Here is a 21,992-nt window from a genome sequence, read left to right on the forward strand (position 1 = left end):
AAACCATTTTGAAGACTGACAGGAATATTCTCCAGCGCCTCGTAACTGCCTATGAGGCAGGTCGTAATGTGGATCTAAATCGCATTTTGTGTCATGAACTAATGCCAATTCCAATCTCCCTTGCCAACACAAACGGAAGTCTGAGAACAGGAAACAAAGCCATTCTAGCCGATGTGATGACCAAGGATGTAATTTGTCCACCTGATATATCAATTCCGTCTACGTCATGCCTTATAATATATGGTCAAGCATTAGTTGTTGCACTTGGAAAGCCTGCAGGAGTTTCAAACTTTGGTCAACTGGCAGATGCATTTCTTAACCTTGTTGTTTCTATGGGAAGAAGCTTTAAGAGGATTGATGTCAAGTTTGATTGGTATTGAAACATGCTTATTTAGTAAGGAGAGTAATAGAAAATGGATCCATGCCAATCCCCAACAAATTCAGTGACTTTCTTGCTAACTCGGAGAATAAAAAAGATTTGGCCTGTTTTCTCTCTAATCATTTGATCAACAATGCTCCTGAAGACAAAATATTTGTGGTTTCCGATGGATTTCACAAGGAGGATGACGTACGAACAAACAATCGTGATTTGTCTATTGAAGGATTGCAAGCAAACCACGAAGTGTATAGTGCAGGAGGCCTTAGAAAGATCGCTTCGCGGGCTTACAGCAGACGACAATATGGGTGTGTGTGTGCGAGAACCAATCAGGTCTGCGAATGAGCGAGCCCGGTTGCCACAGCTAGCTCGCTGCACCCTTCTGGAAGGGTGAGTGACCTCTGCCTCTTGCTACCTCGGCCTGTTTGTTCGGCTGAGGAGCAGACGACACGAGAGTATCGGCAATAGTGTGCGAGCGACGTCTGCTGTTAGCCCGCGAAACGCTCTTTCTAAGGCCTCCTGCACTATAGTTCACTGTCTTAATTCTGGTGCTGATAACATTGTTGTTTCAGCACATGATGCAGATGTATTAGTGCAATTGGTAGCATTATTTCACAAGATTAGATGTACGAAATTGTGGTTGCGAGCAGGAACATAAGAAAAAAAATACATTCCAGTAAATGAAGTCAGGCAGAAGCTTTCATTTACGGATCCTGTCTTCGAAACTCTCATCCCATTCCACGCCATAACAGGATGCGACACAGTATCCTACATTGCTGGGATCAGTAAGAAGACAGCATGGAAAATATTTAACACTAATAATAATGATCTACTAAATCTTGGTGTTGACGAATTGAAACAAGAAACAACACACAAGGCAGAGAAGTTCATATGCAAGTTGTATGGTGTACCGAATGCAAGCAGCTGTGATGAAGCCAGAGTAAATCTGTTCAGCAAAGGAAAAACACCACAAGCACTGCCCCCACCCCACCCCACTACCGATGCTCTACGGTTACATGTACACTCAAAATCGAATGAAACGTCCCCCCTTACGGTTATGCAACCCGGAATTTTATATCATCTAGTTTCGCCAGGAATATCAGCTCGCGAGAAGCGTAGTGTTTCCAACTCTTGAATCTAGCCACAGATTCACGCGACCGGGTGGAGATCTTGCTTTCCTCTTGATTTGATTTTAACGGACAAGAAGTTTATTTTGAGAATGTCTCTGGTAATAATAACAAGTATTATTAACATTTATGCTTGAGTTTTTTATTATTCTTTTACCACTTCCGAACGAATATGTGAAGATTTTTTTTTCATTTTGCAATAACGCTTTCGGCATTTTTCCTTCAGAGTTATTCTTTTTGTTTTTAAATTTTTGGTGACATCTGATTTGGAAAAAGTTCCACGCAGTTTGTTTTAAGTGTAAATGCATCTGGACATACAGTGTAGAGTGGGATTCGAACAAAAAATATGAGCTTCCGTCGCGAATCGAACCAGCGCTCTTTTCATGGTTTTCTTTCCACTTTTATTAAAATTTGCTTCCTTCAGCCTACTTCCGATTGTCGCATATTTCAATTCGTATTCCCGTTTTTTTTTCCATTTGCATTGTTCGAGCAGTGATAACTTTCTCTCTTAATCTGGTTATTCGAATACTTTTATACTTATTTTTTTTTCCTTTTCTCGATTTTCCCTTCGCACTCATTACAGATTTTGGTATCGCGCTTTTCCATATTTTCAGTAATTTAATTCTTTGACTATTTTTAATTTGCCCTTAGTCCGAATCAAGAAAATATGTTGGGAAATGTTTCCCGTGTAAATCTTATTGTATGGTGGTGTAAAATTGATGCCAGCTTTTTCTTGCGATAAGGGTTTTGAAAGTGCAAGGGTCTCATTTATTAACCATGGTGGGAAGGGGAGGGGGCGGAGGGGTGCCAGAAACCTTCCAGTCGGAATATGCCTGAAACGAAAAGTATAGATCGACCAAAACGAAAAAAATCCTTGCGACGAAAAGTACCCGCGCAGATCTCCCTTCTTCCTTTCAGTTCGGGCCATAAGGAAGCATGGTCCACTCTCCCCCGCCCCTCCTCGCGGGAGTACGGTGCACAGGAGTCGTGGGTCTGCGCAGGTTGTTTTGCTTGTGGTTCCACTCTTCCATCAGCAGGTGCGTGCTGAAAAGGCTATGCTATCTGCGAGTGAGGGGGAGGGGGTGACGAGCAACACTGCCACAGCGAGTCGCTGTAAATGATTTCATTGTCTGTGTTGGGTGAAACCGGTTCTTGGTGCTCCTACACTTTTCCGATACATTTATGCCAGCCTTTCTAGCGAAGCGAGGTCATATGTTCCAGATTCGAACTCTGGTCAGGCATGAATGTATCACTGAGTTTGTCCCGTCACAATTTTATAAATTGATAATTCATTCGTATTGTCGCGATTAACTCAAGAGGCAGAAGAGTGATGTAAAATAACCGAAATAGAAATTGATGCATTTGTGCCTGGTGCTAGTGTAACGACGAAGTTAACTCTTTATAAATGATGCAATAGGTAGCCCTTGCGCTCAAATACACTTATACCTTGCCACAAAAAAATCTAACTTATCGCTGATCTCTTACTACATTTGGAATACAGCCAAGAGCGATGTAAAGCAATGCAATTACATTGTGAATGTTTCACATCCTATAGTCTTTCTTTTTCTCGTAGCGGGGGCGGGGGTTCATTCATTACAAATATCTAGGAATGGATTTAGCAGCAATCCGTGATATATTTAAATATCATAACATGCTGCGTAGCCAGGGTTCTTGGGTCCTAGCCTCTGATAATGAGTTTTTCTTTTTCGTTGTTTCTTCAATCTTCATCAATTTCCCTGAAGCATCATTCATCCTCTGTCGCCATTGGCTATATGTAAAAATTGACATAAAATTAGTAAATTTTGAAAAGAAAACACAAGGATCTGCTTTTCTCATAGCTCGCCAAACATGCACATTTCTGTATTTTATGCTTTCAGCGCTATCATTATTCTTGGCAGGCAATGGAATTGAAGCAACTCTCACAACTAACGTAAACTACATATCACTCAGGCATGACAATTCTCGCGAGCAAAGTGGATTTCTTTGGCACATGGTAGCGCAATAACTATCTTCTGGCCTAGATTTAAATCCGTACTTTTTATTCCAGTTGAGTGATTGACTCACAATTTTGCCATTGAAGGTTTGGGTTGTATTTGGGTTATACGTATTGTGTTTTTGGTGCGCTAGGAAAAAGCAATCCCAAAGGTTCGCACTGAACAGAAAATTGTGTGCTTTTCCTCTCTCTCTCTCTCTCTCTCTCTCTCTCTCTCTCTTCCAACTCCGTCCCTCTCTCTCACCCCAAGTCCCCACTATTTAGGTAAACTGTTGTTAGAAACATATTTTCCGAAGAATATCCACATTGAAAATAATATTCCCCAATTGTTTTGATAGGGCATTTCTATTGCTCCGAACGAATTATCTCCGTAAGAGGACTAGGGCCTCCCCTATGGCGCAATCGTAGAGTCGTCACCTTTAATCAAGGGGTCCCGGGTTCGATACCCGGTGGAGGAACATAGTGGTTCGGAACCCACTATAAACTGTAGGTCCAGTCCCAATTAGCCTTTCTGTGCATAAAGTGGACTTAAAAAAACATCAATTCAATTCAATTCAATTGAATTATCTTATCAATATTTTTAAATCTGCATGCACCTGCTTAATTTAATAGATTATACATTTATATTCATTGCGGGCAGAAATGTGCGAGAAAACAATGCATTTTTTTCAGGGAATGCATGAGTGAATAATAATGTATATTTTACGGTATATACTTTTTTATATTGCATTGATTCAATAGTATCCTTATTTCCTAAAGCAAGCGTGAGTTTCTTTGCACACACCACGCAGGCCCTGCTTGACGTAAATCTCAGATGCAGTAACTTCACGGTTGCCTTTTGCCACCACGCTTTGGCTTTAATTCGAGCCGCGGTGGGTGCTTCGTTCGAGATCCTGCAGCAGTTTTACTCGTATCTATGCCTTGAGCATGCCACTTGCAACGGAACCAATAAAATGAAACTTTCTGCACCGGAATGGGCGTGAAACTCTACATGCACCAATGACGTGATGTTTTCAAGAGGCATGTGCCACGTGCAGCATGTCCCTTCGGTCCGAATGTTCCTTCACGATATAATTTCATCATGCCTTACTTTCGGAATTTACAAGAGAGAAGATAGTCCGCATGTTCTTGTGCGGCGGATCTGCTGCACTACAGATTGCTACGACCCTTGGTGTGGACGATTCATGCGTCAGGCGTTGGATTCGGTGTTACGAGGAAGAAGGCAACCAGGGAAGAAGATGCAGGCATCATTGAGATGAGCGAGGGCAATCCCTTCATGGCTACAACGAAGATTCGCCAAGAGTTGAAACTGGAGTGCCATGCTGCAACAGTTCGGCACCGTCGAGCGGCAAAGAATGAAGCAATGACGCATTTCCATCACGAAGCACGGATCAGTTTTCTTTACAATATTTACCAGCCCCTCAAGAATTTTGGCAGAACGTAATTTTGAGCGACAAAAAAGTATTTTCGTCTGACGAAAATGGTCAGGTTTATGTTTGGAGGCGCGACAACACTCGCTACGGCCCCGAGAACATTTCTACCCATGCTAGGAGTGGCAGGATATCCGTGGCGGTGTGGGGATGGATCAGTTCGTCTGGAGTAGGTGGATTGGTGGAAGTGTCCTCGAGAATGAATTCGCAGGAATACATCGCAGTGCTGGAAAACCACACGCTTCCCAGCGTGCGAGAGACACACCTTGAAGATGAGATTTCGCACGTGACTTTCGATCAAGACAACAGCAGCGTCCATACATCGAAAGCGAACACCACCTGGTTTAATCAGCACCCAGGAATTTCAAGAGTAGATTGGCCAGCGAAGTCTCCCAATCGAAAACATTTTCACGTGTTTGATGTTTGGGAGAGTTTAAGGAGAAGACCAAACATCTGCTCGTGGAATCCTTGCCTCGTCGACTAGATGCAGTGCTTGAATCCAACGGCGGGTGGACACAGTATTGAAACCCCGCACGGTTTAACCGATGTTCTTTGCTACATCCCAGAACAAAACTAATTACACACATCTCCATATGCAACTTATGTTTCCAATTCTTTTTTATTGATACCTTGGTGCTCATGGTTACTTTTTCACACACCTGCACCATTATATTATATTCTATAATATTAATATTCACATTATTGACAGATATGATTCACATAAAATTCAAATGCGCAGCACACATGCACCCATCCCTAACACTTAACTATTAGTTACATTACACCTCTCACGTTGTCACAGTTCTAAATAAGTGGTGCCCAGGGGGAGGGGCATTATGGCACAGACTGTGATGGAAATTTGACTGAGTAAACAGGGAACAAGTTTAATTACGTTATCAATTAGCCATTGCTGTTATACAAATAGTAATTTGTAGATTGTCAGGGGAATTGTTACGGGTAATAAGTAATATTGGTGGGGGGGGGCGATATCCAACTCTTACATATTAGGCCTTAGATTGATAGGGAAATTATGGTGGGCGATTAATGAAGTTAGTGGGATTTTCAGGTAGCTGGATTGATAATTATTTTGGGGGCAGGGAATCCCAACTCTTGTGTATTACTATTACGTCTTAGATTGCTTTTTTGGAGGGAGCAATATCAACAGGAAGTCTAAAATTGGCTTGGAAATTTGGTTGGGAAGATTGAGTATTAAATTTGAGGTGGAGGAGAGGTGAATAAAGTTTTGATAAAGTGTTATGTCTTAGATTGTGAAGGGACTCGAACCCGGAACATTCGGTGTCTGGATCGTTAGTCCATCACTAACTGCGCTTGGCCGCAGAGAAGGTTCTCTTTGGTGGCCAAGCGCGTTAAATGGTCCACTTCCGATACCACGAAATTTCCGGGTTCGAGTCACGGCTTCAGTATTGGTATCATGGTGTCAATTTAATCTAATCGTCACTCATCCTCATTAGCCGAAAGTGGCAGAAGAGCCACTTAAAATAACAAAGAGGTACAAAAACAACTTTAACCCTCTAGTAATTTCTGATCAATAGATGCGTATTAGCTTTGATTGTTGACACTTTAATGATAAGCTTACGATTATTATTGTTAATATGGATTGCCATCCATCAACAGATGGACGGACCAATCGATCATTTAATTCATGACGTTTTTTTGGTATTTGTTGTCCCTTCGGATCAGCTTCGAAACCTAAGGAAATGATTAGATGTCTGTCTGAAGTTAGTGACAATGGTTCTTTAATTTTCCGTCGCTCTTTCAGCCGGCGCGGGAACCACCTTTATGGCAGTGATCCTCTGTTGCCGCGTTTACCTACGAAGGAACTCGTGGCCAAACAACGAATTAGGTCTACCGCTTGGGCAAGAAGCGGCAACTTCACAAAGCCCTCTTCTCCGAAGCAGCCAGCCGGGAAACAGAATTTTGTCAAAATAACCCTTCTGCTCTGTGAATGAACACCGGTTCTAACAGCGTTTCTATACTTAATTGGACATTATCCATTGTTTTTCTTTTTGATTGACTATATATTCTATCTATATATTTCGAGACATATCAAGAGATCACCTCTTCTCTCATCTTCAGGCGATCAATTTTTGCTATGTCTGTAGTGTGATTGGAACAATGACAGTCCGTGATTTTTTCCAAATCCGGTCCGCTAAGCAACCAGTCTTGGATGCCCATTCGAAATCGACAGCTATAGAGCAAAATATGTTTGAAGTGAAGAGTCTTATTGAATGAAACATAGCTCGACTCACCCTCACATTTGAATTTTTTTAGATAACTTGCTTGCACTTCGTATAGAAAGCACCACGAGACTGAAAATTCACACTATTTGTCATGGCAAATAGACCTTATTCCAGCTTCGCTGAAAGTTCGATGTAGTTGTCAGTCCTTAAGTTCAACGCTCTCTGCGCGTGTGTTGTGATGGGTTACCGTGTTCCAATTTTGTTTTAATTCCATTTCATGCTCAAAAAGGCTACCCGAAGTGGGACCTACAGTTGAAAGTGGGATCCGAACCACTAGGCAGTTGTGTCTCCACCAGGAATCGAACCTGGGACTCCGTGATTATAGGGGGTTAACGCGTTCATGGCTTTACAGTTTCGTGAATTCAAGGAAGCCAAGGTGAGAAAAATGTGAAGAACTATCTTCTACACGGAGCTAACTGTGTGTATGTATGTAAAACTTTCTAGCACATCCATTTTCCTACCTTCATTTTATCATCATTACGTTGAATTTTGCACCAGTGATTTTTCACTACGTTCTAGGTCACGTCACTTTGAGTCGTAAAGTATTGTCTGTAATTCAGTTTTAGTATAGTTTGTAGCCTCTCACCCAAAAATTTTTAAGGTGGGAGAAGGGAGGGGGGAAAATAGTGCGAGTTCAATTGAGAATACGAAAATAGAGCGGAATGATTATATTGCTACAATATCTTCAGGAAAGTAAAGCGTAAAATTGAATTCTGCCTCTGAGTGAGTCCTTGATATTGTTTATGTTTGAAGGTAATATATTAAACATGACTATCAGCATAACCGGACGCATATAATGAGATGATTTATTAGTGTTACCAGACTAAAGGTGTGGAGTGCGGCCTGTTGCCTCGTTCATTACGGAATTCGACATGTAAAAATTGATCAGCTCTTATTGCTAGTAACCATTATAGGCTTAGACCAAATTCTGGCGTTTATATTTCAATTCACTTCCTCAACAAATCCTTTCTCGATTGACTAGATTTTAAGCGGAGCGTCATTCACTTGTTTGTGAGTGTTCTTTTTGCAGAAGCAACAGCAGCTCGCTCGCACACACAGTGCCCCGCCCACTCGACGAGACGCGTGGTCTGTGCAGTGCAGAACAATGACAGTGTTGCCTCTCTATTCGATCTTTGTATTCTCTTTTGCCTGCCACTACACACACATTTCAGACAATTCTTCCCATACAACAAATGGAAAAGCAATCAGGCAACTGTTAAATGGCTCTTTTCTAGATTTTCTATTAACACTTTCCACGGCCAAGATATGTTAACTTGGTTCTGTTTCGTATTCCCACAATTTAGCTTCGTGCAGTAGGGCTTTATATTGCAAGCTAAAAAAAACAACGTAGGCAGGTATTTTAACATTTTAATTTTCATCCTTTTCATGATTGTGTGAAAGAATATGGTGGAAAAATACACTACTTGGGACAATATCACTAATAATAATTGGCCGCCGCTGTGCCCGAGCGTGGTAAGCCGTCGGCTTTTGATCTCGCTGCCGAAATTCCCGGGTTCGAGTCCCGGCCTGGGTATGATTGTTTATGAGTGTTCCTTCATGAATTTTATCATACACTAATCCTCATCGTTGCGACTAGCCAAAAGTAAAGTAAAAAAAGATAAATATATTAGTAATAATAAAAATATGAATCTAGCTCCCCATGGTTCCTTTATGACTGTCCTTTTATCAATTCCATCGAGTCATCATTCATCCTCATTGTTGCGATTAGCCAATAAATGGTAGAGAAGCTGCGAAAAATAAGATGTAAAATAATAACAGAATTTTCTCCACAGAAGGAAAAATAAATGCTCCAGAAAACATGCAATACAGGAAAAGAGTGTCCTGTAATGTGAGTCTGTAAACCAAATGTAAATCACGAATGAAGAAGTTACGTGAAGGTTTCGTCTTCTACGAAGCAATACAGGCTTGGATGGCGTAGTGGTAGCGTCGACGCCTTGTAATCAAGGGGTCCCGGTGGAGGCACAAAGTGGTTCGGATCCCACTTTAAACTGTAGGTCCAGTCTCGATTAGTCATACTGTTCATTGTGGACTTAAAACACCAAATCAACAGCCAACCAACCAATACGGGGTTGGAAACACTACGGTTATAGGTTTGGAAACACTGCTCCTCTCCGGAACTACTCTACCAGGCGAAACTAGACGATATAAAATACCGGGTTGCATAACCGTAAGGGAGGCTTTTCTTTCGAATTCCTCTGTACAACGGGTCCACTATCAAGCCATGGTGTGGAGGCAGTCGGTCATACCAAAACCTGTGTTACCCCCACCTACTATCTTGGGATGAAAAATGGTTGATGGACAGCTCGTTCCAAAACTTCAATCGCTGCCACCAATTCCACAACCCTGCTACGACATTGTCACCTGTGGATGTTTGGGTGGTTGTATATCCGCTACATCTTCCTGCAAGAAAGGCCAGCTTGTATGTACTGCAGCTTGCAAATGTGCAGATACTGGCACTAAGGAGTGAATGAATATCCGTGAATAGAAAAATGTTATTCTATTTTTGTAGGCAAAATAAGGTTGAATAAGGATAACGTGCGGATTTATCATACACTGGTACTGTTAATATTTCAATATGGTCTTATGTTTTGAATAATATTATTATTTTGCATCTTTACTTCAAAAATGCTCTATACTTTTTTTCTGTATTAAAAACTTACTGTTACACTGTTTAATTCCTAGTTCAAAAGTATGGATACGAAACATTGCATGGATGCACGTATCCGCCATTTTGTTTTTTAGCGATTTGGAGCACATAGCTTAAAATTTCAGATTGGAAAACATAATATTTGGATTCAGCATGCCCAAAAACATAATGTTTGACACCAAGATCACTATTTTGATTCTGCTCCTTCAAAAGTTAATAGGAACTCATTTCGTATAGCCGCCATTTTGTTTTTTAGCGATTTGGAGTACATAGCTTAAAATTTCAGATTGGAAAACATAATATTTGAATTCAGCATGCCCAAAAACATAATGTTTGACACCAAGATCACTATTTTGATTCTGCTCCTTCAAAAGTTAATAGGAACTCATATCGTATGGCCGCCATTTTGTTTTTTAGCGATTTGGAGTACATAGCTTAAAATTTCAGATTGGAAAACATAATATTTGGATTCAGCATGCCCAAAAACATAATGTTTGACACCAAGATCACTATTTTGATTCTGCTCCTTCAAAAGTTAATAGGAACTCATTTCGTATGGCAGCCATTTTGTTTTTTAGCGATTTGGAGCACATAGCTTAAAATTTCAGATTGGAAAACATAATATTTGGATTCAGCATGCCCAAAAACATAATGTTTGACACCAAGATCACTATTTTGATTCTGCTCCTTCAAAAGTTAATAGGAACTCATATCGTATGGCCGCCATTTTGTTTTTTAGCGATTTGAAGCATATAACACCAAAATCGAGAGTGGCAAACAAAATATTCGTAATCAGCACATCAAATACATTCAGAAAATGTTGTTTGCCCGCTTTTCCTCAAAAATGCTTCCTACAGTCCGAATTTTCGAAAATTGTCCCAGTCTATTCTACATAATCTAACTTTAGTTTTCAAATTAGTTAAAACTGAATCAAACATTTGAATCTTTGAAAAATTCTCAGCGTTCATATATAGTTAATTGCTATGTTTCGAGTTTCGTATTTAAGATAATTTTTGAAAATTTAACGTACAGGAGGATTGGGAAAGAGAAAGATTGGAATTTGTTTTAAATAAGCTTGCAAACTTTGAAAACTCAATTCTCGTTTGTAATGTGCAGAAATTTTCGATAAATATGGTAAATATTTGGCTGCACAAGTTACCGTGGTCATAGGTTGGTGTTTTTTAAAAACATTTTTCTCATTAAAGATTTTGCGTGCTCACACACGTTCAGACAAAGAGGGAGAGTGTACAAATATGCAACAAACTTAACTTGTCTACTCTAACCTACTTGAAACGCCTCGATGTCAAGAATACCAAACTTAAATGACCTCTAACTCACTAATTCAAGCCTATGGAAAGGGATTTATGATCACACCGAAAATGAAACTGGTAGAGAATATTAATTAAAGAAACTAACTCATTTCAATAAATCCGAAAAGCAAAAGAACACAGAAGGCCTCATGTACGTACTGTACAGTGTCTCTCAAAAGTTTTAGGACAACGACATTTTAAACTAGGCAACCCAAATTACGTAAGGCAATGGTGGGTTGCAAGTAGAGTTAGGCTCAATTTCAGGGTTGCCATATGCACAATAGATATTTTAGAAATACGCGAAAGGAATAAAACCAAGTATTATTATATAAAACTCTAAAAAATATCAGTATCACATTTGTCGCAAATAAGAAATACTTTCTGAAAGAAAGAAAATCGATTTTCTAGTATTTCATCGTTAATGAGTCTACACAAAGGAAAAGAGGACAGAGGAAACGAAAAGGGACAACAAATGAGAGGGGAAAAGAGAGAGCGAAGGGGAAGAGGAAAAGTAAAGGAGGGAAGAATAGATAGGACAGATGTGGATAGGAGAAGTAATGAGGAGGAAGGGAAAAGATGCGAGGAGAGATTAGTAAAATGGAGCAAAGAGGAGAAGAGAGGAGAGGAGAAGAGGAAGTTTGAGAGGAGAGGAAGAGACGAGAAGAGGGGAGTTGAGAGTAGAGTAAAAGAGAGAACATGAGAAGAACGAAAGGCAGAGGAGAAGAGTGCAGTGGAGTCGGAAATCTAAGAGAGGAGAGGAGATAAGAGTGGAGAAAAATGGGATGGAGACAAGAGGCGAGAACAGGAGGGAAGGCGATATGACATATAAGCAGAGGAGGAGAAGGATAGAAGAGAAAGGAGACGAGAGGAGAGATGAGGTATTTGTAGAAAATATCGTCTCAGCGTCAAGAATTGATGCATTGATCAAAATATCGACATGAAACATTCAATAATATCTTAAAATGAATTGAAGAATGTATTAGATTGGTGCGAAATGCCTTCTGGCTGAGTTCAGAGCAAGATAAAATCTGCCTTGTAAGATCTCTGATTCTACCTGCGATTATACCACTAAAAACATGAATGTAATTTTCATATTTATAAGAATTATCCAATTTTTCTCCACTTCTCAGTTCGTTGAAATGGAGGTTTTGTTATTTAACATTTCTCCTCCCCAAACATTAATTCCAAAGAGAATCATTCCGTTTCACACTGCGTGGACAATGAACACAATGGGATATGTCTAAAACCTACGAAAATTTTATGCCACCGGAGGGGTTTGAACCTACGACCATCAGGTTGACAATCTACAACGGTAGCCACTACCCTACAAACTTCCGTTCTTGAGAATAGATAGGAGGAGCTGGCCAGTGTGAAATGTAGACGCAACTCTCCTCCTACATGTAATGTGCAAAGATTACTTGTTTGTAACAAAGAAAACGAAGGTAGTACGAATCGGCGCAAACCTCTAATGAAGAATTGCACATGATGAAAATTTTTCATTCCTTAATTGCGGAGGTATCCTTGCATTGAACTGGAGTGGTAATATGGGTAAAATTAGTATGTCCTAAATTTCCACAAATATAAATAGTTATTAGAATCAGAGATCTTACAAGGCAGATTTTATCTTGCTCTGAACTCAGCCAGAAGGCATTTCGCACCGATCTAATACATTCTTCAATTCATTTTAAGATATTATTGAATGTTTCATGTCGATATTTTGATCAATGCATCAATTCTTGACGCTGAGACGATATTTTCTACAAATACCTCATCTCTCCTCTCGTCTCCTTTCTCTTCTATCCTTCTCCTCCTCTGCTTATATGTCATATCGCCTTCCCTCCTGTTCTCGCCTCTTGTCTCCATCCCATTTTTCTCCACTCTTATCTCCTCTCCTCTCTTAGATTTCCGACTCCACTGCACTCTTCTCCTCTGCCTTTCGTTCTTCTCATGTTCTCTCTTTTACTCTACTCTCAACTCCCCTCTTCTCGTCTCTTCCTCTCCTCTCAAACTTCCTCTTCTCCTCTCCTCTCTTCTCCTCTTTGCTCCATTTTACTAATCTCTCCTCGCATCTTTTCCCTTCCTCCTCATTACTTCTCCTATCCACATCTGTCCTATCTATTCTTCCCTCCTTTACTTTTCCTCTTCTCCTTCGCTCTCTCTTTTCCCCTCTCATTTGTTGTCCCTTTTCGTTTCCTCTGTCCTCTTTTCCTTTGTGTAGACTCATTAACGATGAAATACTAGAAAATCGATTTTCTTTCTTTCAGAAAGTATTTCTTATTTGCGACAAATGTGATACTGATATTTTTTAGAGTTTTATATAATAATACTTGGTTTTATTCCTTTCGCGTATTTCTAAAATATCTATTGCGCATATGGCAACCCTGAAATTGAGCCTAACTCTACTTGCAACCCACCATTGCCTTACGTAATTTGGGTTGCCTAGTTTAAAATGTCGTTGTCCTAAAACTTTTGAGAGACACTGTACAACAACCAGGAGAAGATTGTGATTGTTAAGGCATTTTTTGTTCTAAAATCCCTTTAATATTTCTTATCGGTAGACAAGCCACGTAATGGTAAAAATCATAGACAATTCTTGATGCAAGTTGTTTTTCAGTAGAAGACATAAGTTTTAAGAATATCATCCAGTTTCATTAATTCCTAACAACGATAACTTACTTCCAACTGACATAGACGTGTGCCGAAATTATGTCAGGTAAAATAGATGTATGTACGTATAATGATAATATAATCTCACTGTAATCTAAACTTGGGCAAAATTTCGAATTCGAGAGTAGTAATTAATGCATTGTGGATTTTTATATTTTTTGTTGTTTCAAGTCCACTTTACGCACATATGAGCTGATCGGGACTGGATCTAGAATTTAAAGTGGGATCCGAACCACTTGTCACATTTTGAACAGGTTAGGATAAAATGTCTCGCTTTGTTACTCTTCCATGCAGAGCATTAATGAAAAAACGCAAATAGCTTACACGAAATGCCATGACTGATTGTGCAGAGGTATGAATCATTATTCTTTAAACAGTAAATTTTCACTTTAATACCTTGTCTACAGATTTTCCTTCTTAAATTTCCATACACCTTAAATGCTACTTTGAGGTAATTTTTTTTAAATAGTTTATTAACATCAACACAATAATGAAAAAATATTTTGCTGTTTTTGATAGAGATATTCTACAAAGGTATAAAATAATATCCATTGTTTTAGCCTTACTGTGCATAAAGTGGACTTAAAACACCAACTCATCAATATCCATTGTTTATATTGAGTAAAAAGGTTCAAAATTATCCACAATATATTTGTGAAATAGGCTATTCAAATTTAATGAAGTCGTAAAACTTCATTGTTGGGCATTATATTTATTTGACGTAACGTTTACCAAAATGCTATACAGCTGGAACGTAATAGGCCTATGTTATTGAAGAAGGAATTTAATATCCTTTATGGCTAGAAAACAAATACGTGTCCTATACACATCTAACTACACAAATTCCGACAACGTGTGCACAAAAATATGGACATAAAAATCCCAATATTTTTCATTCGTGTTAAATAAAGGAATATAAATAGTAATATGGTCGACATCCATGTAATCAACATGTTCAATCAGCTAGGTTCGTACTTCGCACTGGTTGAACTCAAACATTTTTGCACTAACATGTAACTGAGATTTGTATTACATGCAACGCACAAATTTACTTGTAATTGATCAGGATATAAAAATTCTTAATTTGTGATTATAATTATTAATCTTACTATGAAATAAATAAATTTACACGGCCTGTTTTTGGAATTACTTGCTCATTCAAATATATAGGATCACTCTTTTGACCTCGCCAGCCTTTTTAGCATCGCAGATTCAGGTCTGCAGTATTTCAAAGGTCCGTTTATTGCTTATAAAGAAGAAAGCATCTTACATCAGGAAATGCTCATTCTGTACTCAGTTTCGTGTGTTCAGTTTCTGGCATGGTTTCCTATCTGCACAGTGCAACACTAGCGCATAGATTTGGAATTCGTTTCATGGATAAATTAACCTCTCCCCGTCGTTTCGTCATCCGAGTAAACAACGGATTGACCCAACCTCTATACTTCTAATAACCTTGGTTCTATATTCTTTCATATTTATTAACATGATTATATTATGTGAATTTAATACAAAATTTCCAAGATAAATATGTCCAGGTGAGCCCAAGCAGATTATTCAACAAGCACTGTTAGGTGAGGTCACATGAAGGTTTTTGACTCTTATAATTTCAACAGTTACCCAGAGTTCATTGCCTAGTTCATTTATTATGTTTACATAAACGTCAACTTTCATTGAATTATCCTTGGAAAGTCTTAACACTACTAGAATGCGCATCAAATCTCCTGCATATGGCCTTGAAAGGCTGAACAGCACCAGCGAATCACAGACGTGCGGTTGCCTATTTCCGTGACAAGGCGTTTCGCTCAACCACGCTGTCTCTTTTCCGTGTGAGATTTCGACATGGCACCGCTGCAGTGCGCTGCTATTGGCTATCGCCATATGCAGGAGATTTGACGCGCAATTTAGACGTTTAGTGCAGATTTGTGAGGGCATCCAAAGAAGAGCACACGAAAACTCCCAAACACCAAGAAAACTCCTGAACACCAATCTACACAAAATTCTCGGTTGACCAATCTGTATGACTCAAGAAAGAACGTATACTGATTCACATATAATTGTTTCTATCGTTTTTATCAATGTGTATTTAAAGGGACCACAACGGAGGTTAATATATGTCAAGGATACATACATTCATCTAAAACATAATGATGTAAATAACTGATGCTAATGCTACAATGATTTTTTCACTCAACATGTATTATGATATTAAAGAAAAATCTATAGTTTTAAATTAGCCAGTGTCTTATCAAACACCCTGTATTACAACGAACTTCTTTTCTCTCTTTCAGAACGCCTCAATGTGCTGTACAAAGAAAACTGGACACACCAAGTGGGACAAAAGCTGCGAGAGTTCGAGACAAACGTCGTGATGGCTACCAAACTGAAAGGGTACGACGGAAAGAATATCACGGATGACCAACAATGGTCCTTCAGTGGAGCTCTCCTCTACTCAGTCACCGTTGTCACAACAATAGGTAATAGTTTTTCAAATATTTCTAAGCACAAATTTCACACTTTCAATTTTCATAATATACAGGGTGGTCCAAAAGTGTGGAAACACCTGAATATAATTCCAAAAACTAACATTGCAGGTTTGTAATAGGGGTGGAGGAAAATGTTATAGGGTATATGACGATGACGGCCGACATCTTGAATGCAACTTTAAAAGTTCAAATGGAAACCATGTCGTGTAATGCCTCATTTCAATAGGACATTTTCTCACGAGTTCAACGGTGTGCATAATTTTGCTCTAGCACCAACAGGGACGAAGTTATTAACGTTTTTATGCTTGCTTTATCCTTGCAGGTGACGTAACATAGCATGGGTCTCTCGCAGGCGAACGCATTGAGATCGTGTTGATCTCAGGCGAACGAAGCACGAGGGTGATTGCAGACGATTTTAACCACCGTCACCCAGATAGGTGACCATTATGGTACCGTCAGTAAAGTGCTTGCAAAATTTCGTGAAACCGGGACCGTGGCTGATAAACCAAAATCACGATGGCGCCCCTCCTCATTACGGAAATTGTGTTCGTCAGTACCTGGATGTGCAGTTTCCCAACACTCGGATTGGACGACGAGGTGCTGTGAAGTGGCCACCACGTACCCCAGACCTCACTCCGCTGGATTTCTACCTGTGGGGACATGTCAAGGCCATCGTTTACTCCGAGAAAATTCTAGATATTGTTCACCTTAAGCAACGCATCATTGACGCATGTGCCAGCATTACTGCAGACACTTTACGCAGGGTTTTGCACGAATGGGTATCAAGACTGGCTTTAACTGTGGAATGTGTTAATTACGAACACAATTTCCGGAGTAAACGATGGCCTTGACATGTCCCCAGAGGTAGATATCCAGCGGAGTGAGGTCTGGGGTACGTGGTGGCCACTTCACAGCACCTCGTCGTCCAATCCGAGTGTTGGGAAACTGCACATCCAGGTACTGACGAACACAATTTCCGTAATGAGGAGGGGCGCCATCGTGATTTTGGTTTATCAGCCACGGTCCCGGTTTCACGAAATTTTGCAAGCACTTTACTGACGGTACCATAATGGTCACCTATCTGGGTGACGGTGGTTAAAATCGTCTGCAATCACCCTCGTGCTTCGTTCGCCTGAGATCAACACGATCTCAATGCGTTCGCCTGCGAGAGACCCATGCTATGTTACGTCACCTGCAAGGATAAAGCAAGCATAAAAACGTTAATAACTTCGTCCCTGTTGGTGCTAGAGCAAAATTATGCACACCGTTGAACTCGTGAGAAAATGTCCTATTGAAATGAGGCATTACACGACATGGTTTCCATTTGAACTTTTAAAGTTGCATTCAAGATGGCGGCCGTCATCGTCATTTGCCCTATAACATTTTCCTCCACCCCTATTACAAACCTGCAATGTTAGTTTTTTGAAATATAATGCCATTCAATTTTTATTCAGGTCTTTCCACACTTTTGGACCACCCTGTATATTGCATACGTTTGTTTCCTGATTCTGGCTAGAAAGGAAAAAATACTAAGAAAAGTTTCACCAAGATGAGTGGATAAAAGGTGAGTCAATCTGAGGTTGTATATTGGTGTGTTGTCTAATGACGTAATCTGGGCCGGAACCGGATTCTGAAGGATCATAGATCCAGATGCTCTGAATCTAACCCGGATCCGTGCAACTAACTTGTAACTTTCTGTTTGGATCTGATCAGCATACATGTTATCATTCATCTTTAGCCACAAGGACGAATTTCAGTATTTTATCCTCGCGTCTGACTATACTAACCTATCTTAGAATTTGTCAGCAAGCCAAATAATATTTACTGCGCATCACTAACATTTATACTTTAGCCCCCGTGGTGGAATGGTTAGCACATCGCGCTACGACGCCAGGGGTCCCGGGTTCGAATCCCGGCCTGAGCATGGATGTTTGTGAGTGTTCATTCATCAATTTCATCATATCGTCACTCATCCCCATCAGTGACGTGCGGTGACGTCGACACTTGGGGTAGCAGTCAGTGACGTGCTCAAGGGGGGGTGGGGTTGGTGTGGGTCACACCCCTCCCCCCTTTAGGGTCTAGTATTCCTAAAAAAAATGTCAATAACAGGAAAAGATTGCAAAATGATGAACGAGTACTAAAAAAAAGTACACGTAAACGCCGCTCACATTCGAAAAAAAAAACGATTTGGGTTCGAATCTCGGCTTGGCCATGGGTTTTCTTTGTGTGTGTCCCTTCATCAATTTTATCGTCTCATCTTCGCGATTAGCCAAAAGTGGCGGGAAAGCGAAGTAAAATAAACCAAATCAAGCAATCAATCAATGATTTAATTTTTGTTAATTAGCGTCGCTTTTTCTTATATTTGGTTAATTGCGAAGATGATACGATAAAATTAATGAAGGGACAAACACAAAGAACACCCACGCCCAGGTAGGGGTTCGAACTCGGAACTCCTGGTGTCGTAGCGGGCTGTGATAACAACACCCCCCCCCCCCCCCACGGTTGGTTGATTTGGTGTTTTAAGTACACTTTATGCACAGAAACAAAACACGTAACAAAACACACTTTTTTGTAGTTTCTTCAATAATATTCATTTAGCTCTCTGAGTTCTGAGATACATTTTTCATTCCAAATTATTTCATTATTCACTGCAGAGTACAACACATAGGACAAGAATGCACACTCATCACGGGTTCGAATCCCTGCCTGGATTGTTCATATGAGGTCCATTCATCAATTTCATCATATCATCACTCATCCTCATTTTCGCGATAACCAAATGTGGCAGTAAAGCTAAGTAAAATAAACCAAACCAACAACAATATGAACGCGCGTTCTCTTGCCCAAATAAATACATCCGTATTTATGACTGTTAGAGGCCAAGAGTAGTATATTTAAATAAAACACTACTAAAACGAGAGTGAGAGAGAGCCCGAGCACATATTTGTAATTTAATCATTATATATTCCATGCTTGAAAAAAAAATGAAAAAAAGCATAATATTATTGTCTGCACATAACACGTTCCCATTTCATAAATAATAAAACTACATCCCATATTATACATACATATTGTACAACGTGTAAAAGGTTGTGTAAATAGAGAACATAAGTACTGCAGAAAATTTTACCCTGAATTCTTTAGTGGATTTACAAAACATCTATGAGAAACCAATCCCCTATCTGTCCTATAGGAGATAGAATGGGGGACCTGAAAGCACGCGCTTTCAACATTGCAGCGGGGGGCGAGGGGGCAAGGGAGGTACAGGTAGAAATCTTCCTTTTCCTTGGGCCGGCCGTTTCTACCTGGAAACTGGTCAGGCGGAAGAAGAGCGAGCTAGGGTATCCAGTCAGCTGTGCCCGCCGATCACACCGATGGACGAGAAGCGCGTGGAAAAGAAAGTGTTGCATATGAGCTGTGGTGGCTTTAACAAGACAATAAATATTGTGATTTGAATATAATTCGAGATGTGAGATTGATTGATCTATCTCTGCTAGACTAGCTACTCCTCAGTGCACGTCACTGATCCCCATCTTCGCAAATTAGCGAAAAATGACACAAAAAGCGAAGTAAAATAAGGCAAATCAATCGATCAATTAATTTAGCGAGAACGATATACTTAAGCCGCGAATATCACTGTTCAGGATTCGCAAGTAAAATATTGTTAGTGCGCGTGTGTATCATTAACAGTTTTCCAGACAGACGAATTTCATGGTTTTTGCGCTTCACACTATATTGTAATTTTTTGTATCGTTAGCAGATAATCGTAATGATTTTTATTGTGCATGGATATCATCCACAGTTAGCCAGAACGAAGAATTTCAGGTTTTTCGCGCTTCTTAGTATAATATAGTCTGTACGTACTCGCAGATTAGGTTTATCCATTAATTATGAAGAACTATGTATTCTGATATTTCAAGCACGTCACTATAACAACGGGATGATATAGGCTTTATTGAGATCTTTAGAGTTCTGAAACTGTTTTACATTACAATTTCATCTACCTAAAAAGAGCTGAGATTTAACACTACATAAATTAAAGACAAAAAGTGAATGCCTTCCATGTCCCGGATCAGGATGCTTTGGCCAAATTGCGCATATCAAAAATGTCAGCACGCAATACCGGAAATCGGGTAATGAAATACAGGGTTTCACAATCTAGGTAGAAAAGACATTCATTTTTTCAATGTAATATTCAAAATCATAATTAGATAGTATAAATAATCAGAAATAAGCTTTTGACGCACAGCAGTTCGTCATAATTACGCTACTTTGGATTTCGGCCTCAATTTAAACTCTTTTGCCAACTTTCTGCTGGAATGAGGTTCAATTTCTTTCGCACGAGAAAATATTTCAGCCGCTCTGGTGACATTTACATTTTTGGATTCTACATAAGCTATTCCGCATGTACTAAGAATGATCGGAGAAAGTTAATACATAGCCTACAAATTCCAGTAGTTATTTATTAGACGAATACAAACTGACTCACGGGCCTCCCCGATGGCGCAGTGGTAGCGTCGTTGCCTTGTAATCAAGGGGTCCCGGGTTCGATACCCGGTGGAGGCACATAGTGGTTCGGATCCCACTTTAAACTGTAGGTCTTACTGTGCATAAAGTGGACTTAAAACACTAAATTAAACCAAAACACCAAAACAGCACTTCTCAACATAGTCCCTCCCCGGTTCAGGCATTTATCCCAGCGCTACACGAGGTTCATGATGCATCGCATAGAACCCCAAACCTTGCTTCGTGCTTGACAACATCATCCGAGTGAAACCGGAGTGAAGCGTCCTCTGGGGTGCTTCTTCAAAGGAGCAAAGAAATGGTAATCGCTCGGAGCAAGCTCCGGGAAGTATGCTGGATGATGGAGCACGTTACACCCAAAAAACCCGCCAGGCCAGGACGTAAGGGTTGGACTCCGACTACAGGACCACGAGTTCTACGAGACGGGCATCATGAACATCGTGTAGCGCTGGGATAAATGTCTGAACCGTGGAGGAGACTATGTTGAGATGTGTGAAGTGTCCTCTCACGTGAGTGCGTGGAATTTGTAGGCTTTGTATTAGTTTTTCCGATCATCCCTGGTGCATGAGAAATAGCTCTTATGTAGAATCCACTCCTATCTAGGCGTTAAATATCTACATATTGTAAAGAACCTTACTGCCACTGGCGCTGCCTCTACAGTTTGTAAAGGCCCTTACAGGGGAAGCGGTAGCTCGTAAGCACTCGATTTGCTGCAACCTTCATCTGCGGAGGTACCTAGATAAACTTAATCTACACAACCTTTTAAATGAATGGCAACTCACACGTATTCAGGTTAAAATGACCTTAAGACTGTATTGGCAATGTTGGCGTTTGAGAGAAAAGCATATTACCTGTCTTTTTCTTGAAAAGATGATCAGTGAGAGTTTCAAAGTTAACTCTCTCACACACACACTGTTGTTCGTCTCTTAACTTCTCTCTTTCAAACTAAACCTGTCTCTTTCTTTCACTCTCCCGCTCGACTCTCTTTCAAAACCAAACCCCACCGTTCAACTCCCGACTAACTCCTTTTCAAGCTAAACTCAGACTGTCCTGTTCAAGATTCAACTTGCATCCTGTCCACCTAAGCTGCTCCTACTTTTCTTCGTCTCACCCCACTTTACCTCTGCAATAACTGGAAAATGCATTATGCTGA

The 21,992-nt window shown here is 40.1% G+C and overlaps 1 protein-coding gene across 3 annotated transcripts in view; it reads left to right on the top strand.

The window, feature by feature from the left end:
* The window catches only part of LOC145988496 (potassium channel subfamily K member 18-like), a 617,809-nt gene that overhangs the window by 581,771 nt on the left and 14,046 nt on the right, over nucleotides 1-21,992 (top strand). For all 3 annotated transcript variants that reach the window (XM_083123359.1, XM_083123360.1, XM_083123361.1), the window contains one exon: nucleotides 16,121-16,306. In XM_083123359.1, the coding sequence (XP_082979485.1) occupies nucleotides 16,121-16,306 (186 nt within the window). The remainder of the gene's footprint in view (nucleotides 1-16,120; nucleotides 16,307-21,992) is intronic.

The sequence above is a fragment of the Lepisma saccharinum genome, chromosome 6, assembly GCF_977018435.1.
Source record: "Lepisma saccharinum chromosome 6, izLepSacc3.1, whole genome shotgun sequence".
NCBI classification, from domain to species: domain Eukaryota; kingdom Metazoa; phylum Arthropoda; class Insecta; order Zygentoma; family Lepismatidae; genus Lepisma; species Lepisma saccharinum.